We start from the raw sequence: 13,423 nt of genomic DNA, 5'->3' as shown, positions 1-13,423 counted from the left end.
CGGATGCTTGCATCGTGGCAAAATATGACATTATGTGATTGACATAATTCCTTGTCGTCGAGATTTGTCATCAAAGAGGTTTCGGACACAAAGGTATTGGGCCAAATGCGTCTGGCTTCATTATTAGCAACGGCAAAATTTCCTTGTCTTTGTGAACACTTATTCTCGTCACACGATATTTGCAATAATGAACATAGGGCGATACCAAAGATCCGAGGGTAGGTCGTATTTTTTCATTATCCTCTATAATTGCGCCTTTCTTTCACTGCCGTCCTCACAAAACTCCAATAATGCATTCGCTGCAACTCACAAGACTTATTCAATCCTTTCTATTTGCCAGCATCTTCTTTCAGACTCACAATCCTGTTCAAGATGACCTTATCTTTCGTGCTATCCGAATCCATGGCCTTCAATGATTAGTACACATCGCTGAAGTCGTGTTGAAGGAAGGGGCTCACCATATACGCAACACGCATCGCCTGGAATCTCACAGATTCGAGGCCACCTTTGCCAAGTTCCGATTCTCCGGCAGCTTCTGGCCAAGGTGCACGTCGTCTGACTTCATCGAAGCCGGACTCGATCATCGCATGTGGCCAAATCTCTTCGCTGTTGGGATTGATATCATTGAGGAAGCCGCCTTCAGCGTTGTCGGGTTTCTCGCTCTTAAAAAGTGCATTATGAATGCGAACTTCGACTTTGCGTGATCCTGCTGCAACCCAGTGGATGTATGTCTTTGGTTTCTGCTTCGACTTATCGTAAACTGCCCGAATTTCCGTTACCTTGTCTCCGTCCTTGGTGAACGAGACAGCCTTAATCGGTAATGGGACCTGAAGAAGACCGACGGATTTTCCTGGGGCAAGACGGAAGTACTCTTTACTGTCTACTTCCCTAAAATCACTTCGCTCAATGTACACGGTCTTTGTTAACTTGACCCAGTGACTACCCATAGCTGGGATCTTTGGGGAGAAAGGAAGCTCCACATCGAATTCTTCTTTGGCATCTTCAATGACCACAGGAATAGGGTCGAGAACCAACATCAAGCGCGGGACCGTACGCTCCAGATATCTTCGAATAGTTTGGTCAAATCGTGCAAGCTGAATGTTGGTTGGCGCAGTGGTAACGCCAAGCTCGTTAACAAACTCGAGAATTGCACCTGGAGGCACTCCACGTCTCCTGATTCCGATGAGCGTGTACAATCTTGGGTCGTCCCAGCCACGAACGTGTCCTTCATTGACCAGCTTCGCAATCTTCCGCTTTGACAGAACGGTGCCTGTGATGTTCAGACGTCCATACTCTCTTTGCATAGGTTCGTAGACACCAAGTGAGGTGTTGAGCCACTCATATGAGACCCTGGATTGGATGAACTCCGTAGTGCACAACGAATGGGTGATGTTTTCAAAGCTGTCGCAAAGACAGTGTGTGAAATCGTATGTTGGGTAGATCTTCCATTTAGGTCCTGTCCTGTGGTGCTCCGCATCCAAGACTCTGTAGGCAGCTAGGTCCCACATTTGAGGGTTGCCGTCTTCGACATTCTGCTTCATCCGCAGAAATGCTTCCCGTGGCTTGTACTTTCCATCTCGCATACCGCGGAATTCCGTCAGGTTGTGCTCAATTGACTGGTTCGCATGTTCACATCGGAATCGTGGTCCTCGCTCCTCGCCTCCTCTTTGAGCTTTGATTTCTGCATCTGGGGGAGGTCAGCATATCGAATGTAATCTAAAAAGCGAATGCAATACCTCCACAATGACACACATATGCCTTCTCGAGCTTGATGAGTTCTTCCGCCTTCTCGTAAAGCTTGTCAAAATTGTCGCTTGAGTATGTAACTGCCACAGGCTTAAAGCCTAGCCATCCGACAATATCCTTGATAGCCGTGAAGAACTTCTCTTCTTCTGCTTCAGGGTTTGTATCGTCGAACCGTAGATAACAATCTCCTCCATGATATCTCGCGAATCCGAAATTGACGGCAATTGCTTTGGCGTGGCCAATGTGTAAGTATCCATTGGGCTCAGGAGGAAATCTAGTGACGACCGGCTTGACAGGTCGTTCCTTGTATACCTCGTCCAGCCAGCCTTGAGCGAACATATTCATGGGCTCCACCTCTGCGGCCTTTACGTTTTTCTGAGCTGCCTTTAAAGCTGAGGTAGCTAACGGGGCAGGAGCCTCTGCTTTTGCCTTCGCTTGAGCTGCTTTCTTCGCTCTCTTGGCTAGACGTTTCTTCAACTCCCCCTTCGACACCATCTCCCCTGTTTCCTCATCGAGCTGAAGCTTAGCTGTGCTTTCTGTAATTGCGTCCGCCATGATTGCGTTACGCTCCGAATGGACCGGATTCGATACGTTGAATCTGTAATAGTTGATCGAATTGCTTTTCCTGTCAGAACACAGATGTTGCAGCTTTTGTAGTCTTTTGGAAGTTGATCGTGTGAGTCAACAAAGAAAAATACAGCCGCCAAATATTCTTGGTGAGGCTGTGAAACGCTAAGCCGGGGCCCACTTTTAAACACCCCTCACACGTGACCTGCATCAGCCTTATGAGCTGGCTGCAGCCTTCCCTGGACAAACCCATCTCCTTATCCTCATCAATCCCTTCTTTCCCGACAACTTTCGCATTCGCATGCTCAGAATCAGAAGAATCATGGCAAACGTACCGGTAACAGAGATACCAACTGTATCCCTGCTCTATCGACTCAAGAAGCTGGCACCTGCGCAATTCCAAGACGAATCCGAACGTCCCCAACCTTCGCAATCATTCAACGATCGGATCGGCCTTATCAGAGGGGATATCACAAAGCTTGAAGTCGGAGCTATTGTCAATGCTGCAAACAACTCACTTCTCGGCGGTGGTGGTGTTGACGGAGCAATACACAGAGCTGCTGGGCCAAAGCTCTTGAAGGAGTGTCGGAGATTGAAAGGTTGCGACACTGGCTCAGCTAAGATCACCGGTGCCTACGAACTTCCTTGCCAGAAGGTTATTCATGCTGTTGGACCAGTCTTCAACTCACGATTCGAGCAAGAGTGCGCAGAAGATCTCGCAGGTTGCTATACTACAAGCTTGGAACTAGCTGTCGCCAACAAGTGTAAGAGCATTGCATTCAGCGCTTTGAGCACTGGTATCTACGGCTACCCGAGTGATGAAGCTGCACCTGTCGCTATCAAGGCTGTTAAAGACTTTCTAGAGGGTGAAGATGGAGATAAGCTGGAGAAGGTAGTCTTCTGCACTTTTGTACAGAAGGATGTCGATGCCTACAATCATTGGTTGCCGTAAGTCCCCCACAATGATTTCCTTCCAAGTCTAACTTGTATAGTCGCTTCTTCCCATCGACCGAACCGGAGGCTGAGGATGAATGGGAAGAAGTTGAAGGAGGAGAGTCTGCGGAGAACGGACCAGCCACACAAGAAGAGAAGGCAAAGGATACAGAGGAAGCGAAGGAGGAAAAGGAAGCCGAAAAGAAAGAAGAAGAGGCACCAGTGGAGCTTCCTGATGTACCAACGACTGAGCCAGCTTCTGAGTCAGCAGAGGATGGTCCTGCCACAAAGAAGCAGAAGTCTGGTGACGAAGAGAAGCTTTAGGTTGATAACATGCTGCTTTGGGTGCCTAGGAGTTACGGCGTTGGAGCACTGGAGTAGAACGAATTCCGAATTGTGGTTGGCATGGATATAGCGTTGGTTTCTGCTTTCAGAAGCACCGTCGATGTGGCCAGGTAGATTGAGCCGACTTCTACCCTTTGCAGCAATGAAGCAATCATTTTACCACAAAACTTTAGTAAAACATTTTTGAGTGAACGATGCATTTTAAAGCATGTGTTTAAGCTCGCATATTAACTTTCTCAAAGTGATCCAAACTTGGAATTATTATGAAGTTGTAAGTTTGCACAAAAATACCTTCCATTTTCTACCTTCACGACCAACCTTGGCGGGGTCAAACGAACCCCACCTCGAATCTCAGTCCTTCCGCCCCTCATCATGGCACAGAACAGTACCATCTACGAGGATGAGGTTGATTTTGCGACGTTGGCTCTACAGGATTCAGAGTTCGCCAAAATGTGTGTATCGCCTTAACCAGTCTCATTGGCAGCACCGTGACCTATGGGCCGTTCCATCTCCCTTTGACAAGGAGTACTTTCTGGCACTGCAACTAAATATGATACAGATTGAAATCAAATGGACAACTAGACTTCAGTAATCCAGAGTCTGTTCAGCAGCTCACGAAGTCTCTCCTGAAGAGAGATTTCAAGTTGAAGCTAAGCCTGCCACCAGACAGGCTCTGCCCTCCAGTGAGTCGACCCGCGCTCTGTCGAGACTTGAAAGCTGACACTCGAAGGTTCCAAATCGTTTGAACTATATCATATGGATCCAGAATCTCCTTGATACCACTAGCGATTCTTACAATGACAAGTACGATCCTGAAAGAGAGGTCCTGGGCCTAGATATTGGGACTGGAGCAAGCGCCATTTATCCTCTACTAGGATGTTCACAACGTCCACAATGGAGGTTTGCTGGCACAGGTAAGGCGAACCCGAGTCATGTTGTTACTTTGGCCTAACATGTATTAGACATCGATGACAAGAGCCTGCAATTTGCCAGGCAGAATGTGCTAGAGAACGAACTTCAGAGCAGGATTAAGCTACTCAAGACTCAACCGAGCGACCCGTTACTTCCTCTTGACAAAATGGGCTTTGAAAAGTATTTTTCCATTTCCTGTTCAGTATGAAAGTCTATTGATTACTCCCAGCATCGATTTCAGCATGTGCAATCCACCGTTCTACGAGTCCAAAGCAGATATGTTGACTTCTGCTGCTGCAAAGCAACGACCACCATTCACGGCAAGTACTGGTTCCGAGAATGAGATGGTCACCACCGGTGGAGAAGTAGCGTTTGTCTCACGCATGATCGATGAAAGTCTCATCCTCAAAGACCGTGTTCAGTGGTATACTTCTATGCTAGGAAAGTTTTCAAGCGTGGGAGTCATTGTGCAAAAGCTTAAAGAGAACAGCATCGACAATTATGCTGTGACTGAATTTGTCCAGGGGACTAAGACGCGGAGATGGGCTGTTGGATGGAGTTTCGATGATTTGAGGCCTTTGATGAGTGTGGCAAGGGGAGTGAGTAGTCTTCAGAAGTCTCTGCTACCCTTTCCATCAGAATATTATATTCCTGTAAGTATCTCCCCATTTTATCTTTTGCGTTATATACTCACAAGTCCACAGTCAAAAGACGATCACGTCAATGTAGGTCTACGCGTCAACGAGACAATGTCTCAATTGCCTCTGAAGTGGCAGTGGCGAGGAACCATAACTACGGGTATAGGTTTCAGCTCGAAGGCGGTATGGTCCCGCGCTGCCAGACGCCATGTGACGAAAGTCGAGAGTGAGAGTATGGAAGAGGATGAAATGGCTCTGGGATTCAAGATCCGTGTAGAGCAGCTTCCAGGAGGGCAGCCTGGATCGAGGACCATGATACGCTGGCTCAAAGGGCATGACAGTGTGCTTTTCGAGAGTTTCTGTGGAATGATCAAGAGAAAAATTGAGGAAGCAAAGAATTAGTGGAATAACCAGGATTGACATGTCGTTTCACGACATTTTCAATTAAGGGATCCTCTGGTACCGTGTTCCGGCGTGGTAGGAATCAAAGAAGTAATCTTAGATTAGCGACTTCTTATGAACTTGAAGCGGTTGATGTGAAGTATATGATTCCGGCTCTCTAAATGCGGGAATTACATGTTCGAAAGCCATGCATTGAATTGTATTTCGAACATGCCAAGTTCCAAAGATATTTATTTCTTATTCGTTTCACCTTATGTCAGCCGTTTGTGAAACAACTCAGCCTCGTGAGCAAGAGTCTCTCGTCACCCCACTTGAGACCCTCATCAAGCGCCCACCTCGACAAGGTGCGCAGCATCTTCGTCACCCTTTTATGATCTCATTCTTTCAGTATTTCTACTCGATTCTGTTCTTTATCGAACAACATAGGGACATTTGTCTCGTTGGCGCTCATCCGGCAGTTCGACGCCCGGTATCACGATCAGCAAGCCTCAGACCATCCAAACAGGGGTTCGCTGCAACGAGAAGCTCGCAAGTGGAAGATTGGCTTCCAACAGCCACAAGGCTTGTTTCCATCCGACAATTTCATGACATTAATTTTCATCCCATTCGAATTAGTTTATCCCGCTCGTCGTATAACCTAGTTGTCAGCAACACGAGGTTTTCGCGATCTCTCCTCGGCGAGCAAATAACATCGCGAAATACATCCAACAAACATCCAAACCCTCCCTTGCGCATAAACACAAACAACTATCTGACACAAACAAGATGGCGAAGGAATCAGAAGCCGTTCACGATCCCCTCATTCCTATCTCCGACGTCCCTACAGAACCCGCCATCGAGTCTCCCAGCAAGACCAAACCCAAGCCGCACATCCCCCGCTCTCTGTCCACTCCACAATCCTCCCTCACGAAAGCTCGCGCCAACCTTACTCGACCTTTCAAATCCCACACACCTCGATTCTCCAAATTCAACCTGCTTCCCGCAGAAATCCGTCTGCAAATATGGGATGAGGCTTTCGTACCACGAGTCCACGAACTGCACCCTTGCGCGAAGCTGTACAACGACCGAATGACCTTCCGGTCTAACAGCAGCCTCACACCCTCTATCTTCCACGTTAATCAGGAAAGTCGAAATGTGGCTCTCAAGCATTATGAGTTGATGGAATACCAGCCTCCGCAATCTGGCACAAGTGGAAAGGGGATCTTGCGGTTCTACTTCTGTCCGGAGCTCGATACGCTGTTGTTGAATAGCCTTATGGGATTATTTATCATGTTCATGCTGCTTGAGGACGAAGAGGATTACGTTGGAGTAGGCGTTATGAAGGGCTGGAAGAAAGTTGCATTCGACGCCGAACGAGCACAGCTCATTTCCCTACTTTCTGGCATAGCTGGTCATTCACCACAACCTCGATTCAAAGCCGTGTTCCCGAGTCTGCAAGAATTGATCATTGCGTTCGATTACACGAGTAAAGGCAAGACGAGATTCAGGACTTCGGTCTGGCCAGGCGAGAACGGCACGAGTTTGAGGGAAGTCCGCTTACCGCAGGCATTATCAATCGATGAAGGGGAGTTGGAGAGCACGATCTTTGGAACTATCTTTAAGCCTATGAGGGAATATCTGAATAATGATTATAAGGACGAGGATGGCGGAATACCTATTATGACTGTGGCTAAGGTTAAGAGAAAAGCATTCATTAGAGGGGATATTCGGTATGCTTTCCGGAAGACATGTTCGTTCTTTGGCTTGAGACCGAGAGGCGTTTTCAGGCGGCTTTAATTGCGTTATTGAACATCGATAAAGGAATCTTGGGCAATATGGGACAGTGGAGTTAACGAGGAATAATGATTTGAAGCGGTGCACTTTCAATGGCTGCTTGCACTAAATCACGACGCCATGACATACATGACATTCGAGAGCTGTCGCTTTCATATGTAGGATATAGACAGAGCAATAGTGCAAATTTAATTGCAATTATGCTTCTGTATTGCTCGTTTTCATCAATCAAGGTGCGCCATAGATGATGCTGTCTGACTTTGCAGATGCATATCCATGTATCTCGATAATAGTCCCAACACTCATGCCTCCCAAGAAATGTACGCCGTCAATCGTCATGCCCACGCTCTCTCCATACATATATACCATCCAGTGGCGTCTAAACTCGCTGCCGACCTGCATTCCGTGTACCCGCAGTCGTCATTTACCACTTAGCTTCCTTTCTGTCCAAAAAGCCCTTCAAGATAGCCAATAGCTTCACCAAAGCCGCAAGCCAAACCCTCAACTCTTGCTCGACCTTCTCCTGATCGTCTCCAAGCTTGACATAGAAATCTTTTCGGTATGGGCAGGCGCTCATAGCGGCGCTGAAGATGGGCTTGACCATGAAGCTGTGATGGGGTTTCAGGGTGTTGCCGTATGCGTTTCGGAAGGAGACGGAGAGTTCTTCGGAGGCGGTTGCGAGGTTCTGGGAGAGTGCAATGGCGGTGAAATCTAGGCCTCTGAAAAGACAAGAAAAGTCAGTTCGGATCTGCTGAACATGGTTTTGAGGAGTGGTGAGGGGTCGAACCGGACGAGCCAGACTAGACCTTCTGTAGCGGTGTGCTTCTTGGTTTTCAGCTCGTTGAGAACAAGGTCTTGGAGGTTGGCAGATTCAGCTGGAGCTGCGTGTTGTCTATCTCTGATTTTCTGGAGATTTTGTGAGCTCAATGGCTGGTTGTAGAGGACGGGGAGTGGGGTACTTTGACGTTGCCCAGCATATCGTTCTTCACAGGTTGGAAAGCCATGGAGCCAAGGACATCTGCCAATAGTCAACACCTCACTTCCAGATAGCATTGCTTGGAAAAAGTTACCAAACAAAGTCGTCAACGACTCAGCGGCCTGTAGGAACTCGGTGGTGGAAATCGCATAGTCTTTCTCCTTGTCGACCGGGACATCGGTGAAAGAGGTCTTGACAGTATCGAGGAAGGTTCCTCCTGGGGGGTATGCTTTGGTACCTGCCATATTGTATGTACTTGGAGAGAATCTGCAGAGTCGTGTGAGAGTTTGTTGAGACACGAGGAGCTTGAGGTCGGTCAAGGAATCGGCAGGCTAGACCCTTGATACTGCGCACGTGATGGGAGGGGCAAGAGCGAATTCAGGGGGCTGGTTTTTTGTCATCGTCTTGTTGGACTTTCCTCATCTTCTAACAACTCAAATTCACGCTCATGAGAATATCTTATTATGGCAAGAGAGCATCCTTGATCATTTTCTGATTTGTCGTCGCAGCTCTAGGAGCTCGAGTGAGCGAATCGTTCAGTAGCTACTTGCCCATGTTCTTTTTACACATACTTGCAATTCTATCTGCACTCTGCTAGGTTCGATTTCAGTTTTTGTAAAAGGTGAATTCCAACCTCTGCAAGTCGCCAAAGCCTCCTGATGAGGCTGTGGGGGCGAAAGCACTGAATGCGTGTATTGAAGAATACATCTCATCTAAAATGCTTGTCTCCGAAGTCTCGCTGTCCCTTGTCTTGACCCCGCTCTCGATTTTGGCACATGGCGAGAGACTCTTAATCTACTTGATTGCTATTCCACAGAGACTATCAAGATTGCAGTTGATGAGTCTGTGGTTACTCTTTTTAGAGGATTTTGCAGACTCGGTTCAAAAGTTCCTTTCTGATGACCTCGCCGAGCGTAATATTTCCTTGGATATGTGCTTGGATATGTGGAACTACGTCAAAAGATCTTGATCTCCCTCATGTTATGTTTAAATGGGTTACTAAGAATTTGCTTTGCCTCGTTCTATGACGTCTCATGACAATCTCCTCAGTTCATGTGCTGTAGTCAGTGTCTGGATCACAAGTCTGAAGCACATAGAGTAAGATGGCGGCTTATATATCTTAATACTGCCCATGAATCAACGGTCAATCTTGGGAATGTCCAGAAGTGCTGGGAATCACATGTAAGGAGTAGCCTAAAACCACGTCAGAAAAGCAAGATTTTCTCTGGATCGATCTTTCGGGCTTACTAGAGTAGCAAAAGGGGGCGTAAAAATTCAAGGACCTATATGTAGAACGATATCAACTTTTTACTGGAACAGGCTACCTTTGCGAACAAATTAGAGGCATGGAGGTCACTAGGTTGGGATGTTGCAGTATTTATAGTATCGGAGATCAAAATAGTCTTCGGTTCAGGGTGTAAAACTACTATGGCTAGATCTCAGTTCGCGATTATAGAGAAGTGGAGTCTTATGGTCGACTACGTGATAGGGTGTTAGACGATGCTTCGGTAGGCTTTGCAGCATGGCGGGATGGGAAGAGGTCAGCAGCACGGGTGTTTGCAGTCCTTTCTTGCAGGATTCTTGTTGGCGGGAACCGGGCTAGAGGAAAGAAATATATGGCTGTGGGGAAACCGTGGACTACCATATGAGCCAATTTGAGGAATAGACATCTCTAATGCTTGAATGAATTGTTATTCTCTAGACACTATTGTACTGTTCGCTGAGATAGATGAGACCACATATATTTTGCTTGTCCTGGTATTTGACAGATCATGATTGAATACACTCGACTATCAAATCTATTTAATCAGAAAGTGACTTGTCAAACCAACTTTGAAAACATCTCCAGCATCCATGAACAATTTAGCTTCACACTGTGGTTCGGCGTACGAGCTAGCCAATAGTATGGAGTTCGTTTCGCCAAACAAAGCCTCCTTTTCGTAATGTCCCAAAGAAGCTAGTGCTGACGCGAGCCCCAGCCGAGACTTGGTACCTCGCAGGAGCAACTCATAAACTTATATAAATCTCCAAACTTCTCTTTCATGAATTCTCAATCAATGGTTTGATCCAAGGCGACATGGCGATTCCACTCCTTTTAAGCACCGGTGTGAATGCATTGGATGTTATTATCGCCATTTTCGGAAGCGTCCTCAGCATCTGTGCGGGGACGTATATCTTCACTCAATCGCGCTTCTGGCTACAATCACGAGGCAATGCAGGTCGCTTTGAGGGGCGTGAACCATTAACTTTGCCATATTCAATCCCATACCTCGCGGGCTTTCCTCGATTGTTAAATCCGCATGCTATGTACGAATATGCATTGTAAGTCTCTTTTTGAAGTTGACAAGACTTTACTGAATACAACCCAGGCGCAAAGCACCTCAGAACGCACCAGTGCAATTATCAGTGGGGCCCATTTCAATCTACGTTCTCTTCGGAGACAAGAACATCAAAATGATTTTCAAAAACTCCAAAGTCCTGAGCAAAGACTCCTCCTCAAGACTCATCATGAAAAGCTCAGGCATGAAGCCCGAAGACGTCCGTATCTTCAGCAGCGATAGGTCAGGTATTGGCATCGCCCCGAAAACATCCATCTCGGAAGAGAAGCGCATTTGGAAAAAGACGCACGAGACCGGAGTCAGCCATCTTTCCAGCGGACCAGCCGTCAACCAACTCACCAATGGTTTCATGGCCACTTTCATCAAAGAGCTGGATAAGGAGCCGCAAGGACATTCGTTCACGGTCCCGCTGTGGGATTATGTTAAGAAAGCTATGTTCGTCGCGTCGACTACTGCTCTTGCTGGACAGGAGATTTTTAGGGTTAATCCGGACTTGGTCAAGACTTATTGGCATTACGACGAGTCGTTTCTTCTGATTGCTCTGGGTCTTCCTAAGTTGATTTATTGGCAAGGACACGCGCGACGGGACCGTATGCTTGAGTCAGCGGAGCGATGGCTCGAGTCTGCTCACGCGAATTTCGATGAGCGGGACAAAGATTCCGAGTGGGAGCCTCTATTTGGTTCTGCGTACATGAGAAATACACTTTTTGATATCAAGAATGTTGGCGTCAGTACGCATGGTCAGGCTGCTTCTGTTCTATCCATTATCTGGGCGTGAGTATCATTCATTTCCTCGATAATCCCAGCCGATTGATGATATCTAGTATCAACTCCAACGCCATCCCCTGCACAATCTGGATCCTCCTCGAAGCTCTCCAACGCCCCGGCCTCATCCAACGTCTCCGCTCAGAAATAACCCCAACCTTCCACAAAAACTCAAACGGAGACCTCTCAATCGACGTCTCTAAGCTCATCACCGAATGTCCGCTCCTAACTTCCGTCTACCAAGAATGCCTGCGAACCCGAGCCTCCACCACCATCACGCGCCAACTTGACGACGACATGGAATCAGATGGCTATATCCTCAAGAAAGGCAAATTCTTGATGTCGCCTTCGTGGCTACCGATGCATGGACCGCTGTGGGATGTACCGGGCCACCCCGCGAAGGACTTTTGGCCGGAGCGGTTTGTGGAGATGCCAAAGCTTGCGCCGAAGGATGAGGAAGGGAGGTCGAAGTTTGAGATGGCTATGAAGCCTGATAATTGGTTTCGTGAGTATAGTCTTTCGTACCCAAGTGCTTGTGCTTGCTGACTTGCGATACTTAGCGTATGGAGGTGGAAATATGATTTGCACAGGACGGTTCTTTGCCAAGCAAGAGATTCTGGCTGCGGCTGCGTTGCTAATTCTGAAGTTTGACTTCGAGCCTAAGGAGTGGATTATGCATGGTGGGAAGAAATCGAGTAGACCTGCGGCGCCGGACGAGGCTTTTGCTGGATCGGGGATTTTGCCTCCTGATAGAGATTTGATGGTTACGATGCGGAGGGTGGGCTGAGCTCTGGATCTAGATAATGAATACCTAGCATTGGAGGCCAAGTACGTCTTCGTTCAGTTACAAAGGTCCCTCTCGATATCAGACTCAAGTGACAATTTTCCGTGCTCATATTCTCAGGTACCTGTCATCCGAGCACAATGAAAATCAAACAGATCGTCAATTCATTATTCTATCCCGACAGGACATATATAGTATTATACAAGTACTTTCCCAGATAGTGTACGGGTATCAGAAGTAAAAAGAACAAGAAGTCATTATATCCACACCAAATCCGAATCAATTCCCCATCATAATCATGTCCCGCTTCCATTGGGACTGCTACTACTACCTCCAGACAACCGTGAGACCCAAGCCGCAGCTGCACCCTCTAACGCATCTTTGGGTTTGGGTGAATTCTCTGCTGACTTGTTGAAGTTATCAGTACAGTACCAGACTGGCGGAGCTGGGGGTGCTTTGAGAGTTGCAAACGAAAGATGTCAATTTACACTCTATCTCAGCTTTCCCTTTTACTAGGTATGTAGAAGCCCTTACCAAATATGTCCACTATCATCAGCAATAAACGATATCTCAGTTTCCGTTGCATCCTTATCGAAATTGGCAATCAGATCGGCGATATCATCGAACCCCTGACTCCTCGCCGCCTCCGCCGGCGTTCCCTTCACATTATCATGAGTCGACACCAAAGACCGATCAGCTCCGCTCCGCAGCAGAAGCTCAACCACTGAACGACGACCCTTATACGCCGCGATATGAAGAGGCGTACCTCCTCTGGACGTGGCATTGTTGACCAGCGCTCCTGCGTCTAATAATGCCTTCGTTGCGTCCAATTTCCCAAATAGAGCGGCTTTGTAAAGTGCACACTGGCTGCTATGTTGGGCATCGATCTTGGATCCGCGGACAAGTAGTAATTTGATCACCGGAACGTGATTCCTAGCTGCTGCTGCCATTAGAGGAGTTTTGCCCTCGTCGTCTACGCTGTCTATGATGGCACCGTGGTCAAGAAGGACTGTGCAGACGGTATCGTGACCGTTCTGAGCTGCTGCGTAGAGAGCAGTAATTTTCTTTCCTCCTCGGTGATCGACTTCCATTTTTGCTTCCAGAATTGCTTTCACAGCTTCCACATGTCCATGAGAGGCAGCGACTATAAGGGCAGTACTCCCGTCCGTGGCTGCTTGTACGAGGCTTGCTCCTTGCGAGATCAGAAAGTTCAATGCGGCAACAGATCCGGCCTTGGCTGCGA

General features: G+C 47.5%; 6 protein-coding genes across 6 annotated transcripts; 4 read left to right on the top strand and 2 right to left on the bottom strand.

Annotated features, from left to right (window-relative positions):
- Positions 1 to 199: 199 nt before the first annotated feature.
- Positions 200 to 2,427, bottom strand: LY89DRAFT_719195 (glutaminyl-tRNA synthetase-like protein). Its single transcript, XM_018218477.1, has 3 exons — positions 1,737 to 2,427; positions 459 to 1,687; positions 200 to 407 (listed from the first exon to the last, which is right to left on the bottom strand). The coding sequence occupies exons 1-3, from the start codon at positions 2,299 to 2,301 to the stop codon at positions 330 to 332; spliced, it is 1,872 nt and encodes a 623-aa protein (XP_018070836.1). The 5' UTR covers positions 2,302 to 2,427; the 3' UTR covers positions 200 to 329.
- Positions 2,428 to 2,577: 150 nt separating this feature from the next.
- LY89DRAFT_685440 (A1pp-domain-containing protein) lies at positions 2,578 to 3,754 on the top strand. Its single transcript, XM_018215085.1, has 2 exons — positions 2,578 to 3,261; positions 3,306 to 3,754. Exons 1-2 carry the CDS (start codon positions 2,636 to 2,638, stop codon positions 3,568 to 3,570), a joined length of 891 nt encoding a protein of 296 aa, XP_018070835.1. The 5' UTR covers positions 2,578 to 2,635; the 3' UTR covers positions 3,571 to 3,754.
- A 126-nt stretch (positions 3,755 to 3,880) lies between these two features.
- On the top strand, positions 3,881 to 5,728 carry LY89DRAFT_617710 (DUF890 domain protein). The gene is made up of 6 exons (XM_018210811.1): positions 3,881 to 4,043; positions 4,151 to 4,274; positions 4,322 to 4,505; positions 4,554 to 4,683; positions 4,733 to 5,156; positions 5,208 to 5,728. The coding sequence occupies exons 1-6, from the start codon at positions 3,964 to 3,966 to the stop codon at positions 5,541 to 5,543; spliced, it is 1,278 nt and encodes a 425-aa protein (XP_018070834.1). The 5' UTR covers positions 3,881 to 3,963; the 3' UTR covers positions 5,544 to 5,728.
- Positions 5,729 to 5,860: 132 nt separating this feature from the next.
- On the top strand, positions 5,861 to 7,600 carry LY89DRAFT_685437 (uncharacterized protein). The gene has a single exon (XM_018215084.1). It carries the CDS (start codon positions 6,309 to 6,311, stop codon positions 7,317 to 7,319), a length of 1,011 nt encoding a protein of 336 aa, XP_018070833.1. The 5' UTR covers positions 5,861 to 6,308; the 3' UTR covers positions 7,320 to 7,600.
- On the bottom strand, positions 7,461 to 8,557 carry LY89DRAFT_685436 (glycolipid transfer protein). Its single transcript, XM_018215083.1, has 4 exons — positions 8,387 to 8,557; positions 8,276 to 8,334; positions 8,104 to 8,222; positions 7,461 to 8,035 (listed from the first exon to the last, which is right to left on the bottom strand). The coding sequence occupies exons 1-4, from the start codon at positions 8,535 to 8,537 to the stop codon at positions 7,741 to 7,743; spliced, it is 624 nt and encodes a 207-aa protein (XP_018070832.1). The 5' UTR covers positions 8,538 to 8,557; the 3' UTR covers positions 7,461 to 7,740.
- Positions 8,558 to 10,320: 1,763 nt separating this feature from the next.
- On the top strand, positions 10,321 to 12,238 carry LY89DRAFT_719190 (cytochrome P450). The gene is made up of 4 exons (XM_018218476.1): positions 10,321 to 10,614; positions 10,662 to 11,405; positions 11,456 to 11,901; positions 11,957 to 12,238. The coding sequence occupies exons 1-4, from the start codon at positions 10,370 to 10,372 to the stop codon at positions 12,181 to 12,183; spliced, it is 1,662 nt and encodes a 553-aa protein (XP_018070831.1). The 5' UTR covers positions 10,321 to 10,369; the 3' UTR covers positions 12,184 to 12,238.
- Positions 12,239 to 13,423: the final 1,185 nt, after the last annotated feature.

This window comes from Mollisia scopiformis, assembly GCF_001500285.1.
Source record: "Mollisia scopiformis unplaced genomic scaffold LY89scaffold_13, whole genome shotgun sequence".
Taxonomy (NCBI): domain Eukaryota; kingdom Fungi; phylum Ascomycota; class Leotiomycetes; order Helotiales; family Mollisiaceae; genus Mollisia; species Mollisia scopiformis.
Note: the sequence above shows the minus strand (reverse complement) of the source record. Positions and strands in the feature narration are given on the sequence as shown.

What these genes read in the sequence shown, in the direction of transcription:
- LY89DRAFT_685440 (XM_018215085.1), top strand. Translation starts at nt 2,636, where the DNA reads ATGGCAAACGTACCGGTAACAGAGATACCAACTGTATCCCTGCTCTAT. An exon ending in GCCTACAATCATTGGTTGCC is followed by an intron (nt 3,262 to 3,305) that starts GTAAGTCCCCCA and finishes TAACTTGTATAG; the next exon opens with TCGCTTCTTCCCATCGACCG.
- LY89DRAFT_719190 (XM_018218476.1), top strand. Translation starts at nt 10,370, where the DNA reads ATGGCGATTCCACTCCTTTTAAGCACCGGTGTGAATGCATTGGATGTT. An exon ending in GCTATGTACGAATATGCATT is followed by an intron (nt 10,615 to 10,661) that starts GTAAGTCTCTTT and finishes AATACAACCCAG; the next exon opens with GCGCAAAGCACCTCAGAACG. An exon ending in GTTCTATCCATTATCTGGGC is followed by an intron (nt 11,406 to 11,455) that starts GTGAGTATCATT and finishes GATGATATCTAG; the next exon opens with TATCAACTCCAACGCCATCC.
- LY89DRAFT_685437 (XM_018215084.1), top strand. Translation starts at nt 6,309, where the DNA reads ATGGCGAAGGAATCAGAAGCCGTTCACGATCCCCTCATTCCTATCTCC.
- LY89DRAFT_617710 (XM_018210811.1), top strand. Translation starts at nt 3,964, where the DNA reads ATGGCACAGAACAGTACCATCTACGAGGATGAGGTTGATTTTGCGACG. An exon ending in ATGGAGGTTTGCTGGCACAG is followed by an intron (nt 4,506 to 4,553) that starts GTAAGGCGAACC and finishes AACATGTATTAG; the next exon opens with ACATCGATGACAAGAGCCTG. An exon ending in CATCAGAATATTATATTCCT is followed by an intron (nt 5,157 to 5,207) that starts GTAAGTATCTCC and finishes ACAAGTCCACAG; the next exon opens with TCAAAAGACGATCACGTCAA.
- LY89DRAFT_685436 (XM_018215083.1), bottom strand. Translation starts at nt 8,537, where the DNA reads ATGGCAGGTACCAAAGCATACCCCCCAGGAGGAACCTTCCTCGATACT. An exon ending in ATATGCTGGGCAACGTCAAA is followed by an intron (nt 8,223 to 8,275) that starts GTACCCCACTCC and finishes CAAAATCTCCAG; the next exon opens with AAAATCAGAGATAGACAACA. An exon ending in GGTCTAGTCTGGCTCGTCCG is followed by an intron (nt 8,036 to 8,103) that starts GTTCGACCCCTC and finishes TTGTCTTTTCAG; the next exon opens with AGGCCTAGATTTCACCGCCA.
- LY89DRAFT_719195 (XM_018218477.1), bottom strand. Translation starts at nt 2,301, where the DNA reads ATGGCGGACGCAATTACAGAAAGCACAGCTAAGCTTCAGCTCGATGAG. An exon ending in ATATGTGTGTCATTGTGGAG is followed by an intron (nt 1,688 to 1,736) that starts GTATTGCATTCG and finishes GACCTCCCCCAG; the next exon opens with ATGCAGAAATCAAAGCTCAA. An exon ending in CGATGCGTGTTGCGTATATG is followed by an intron (nt 408 to 458) that starts GTGAGCCCCTTC and finishes TAATCATTGAAG; the next exon opens with GCCATGGATTCGGATAGCAC.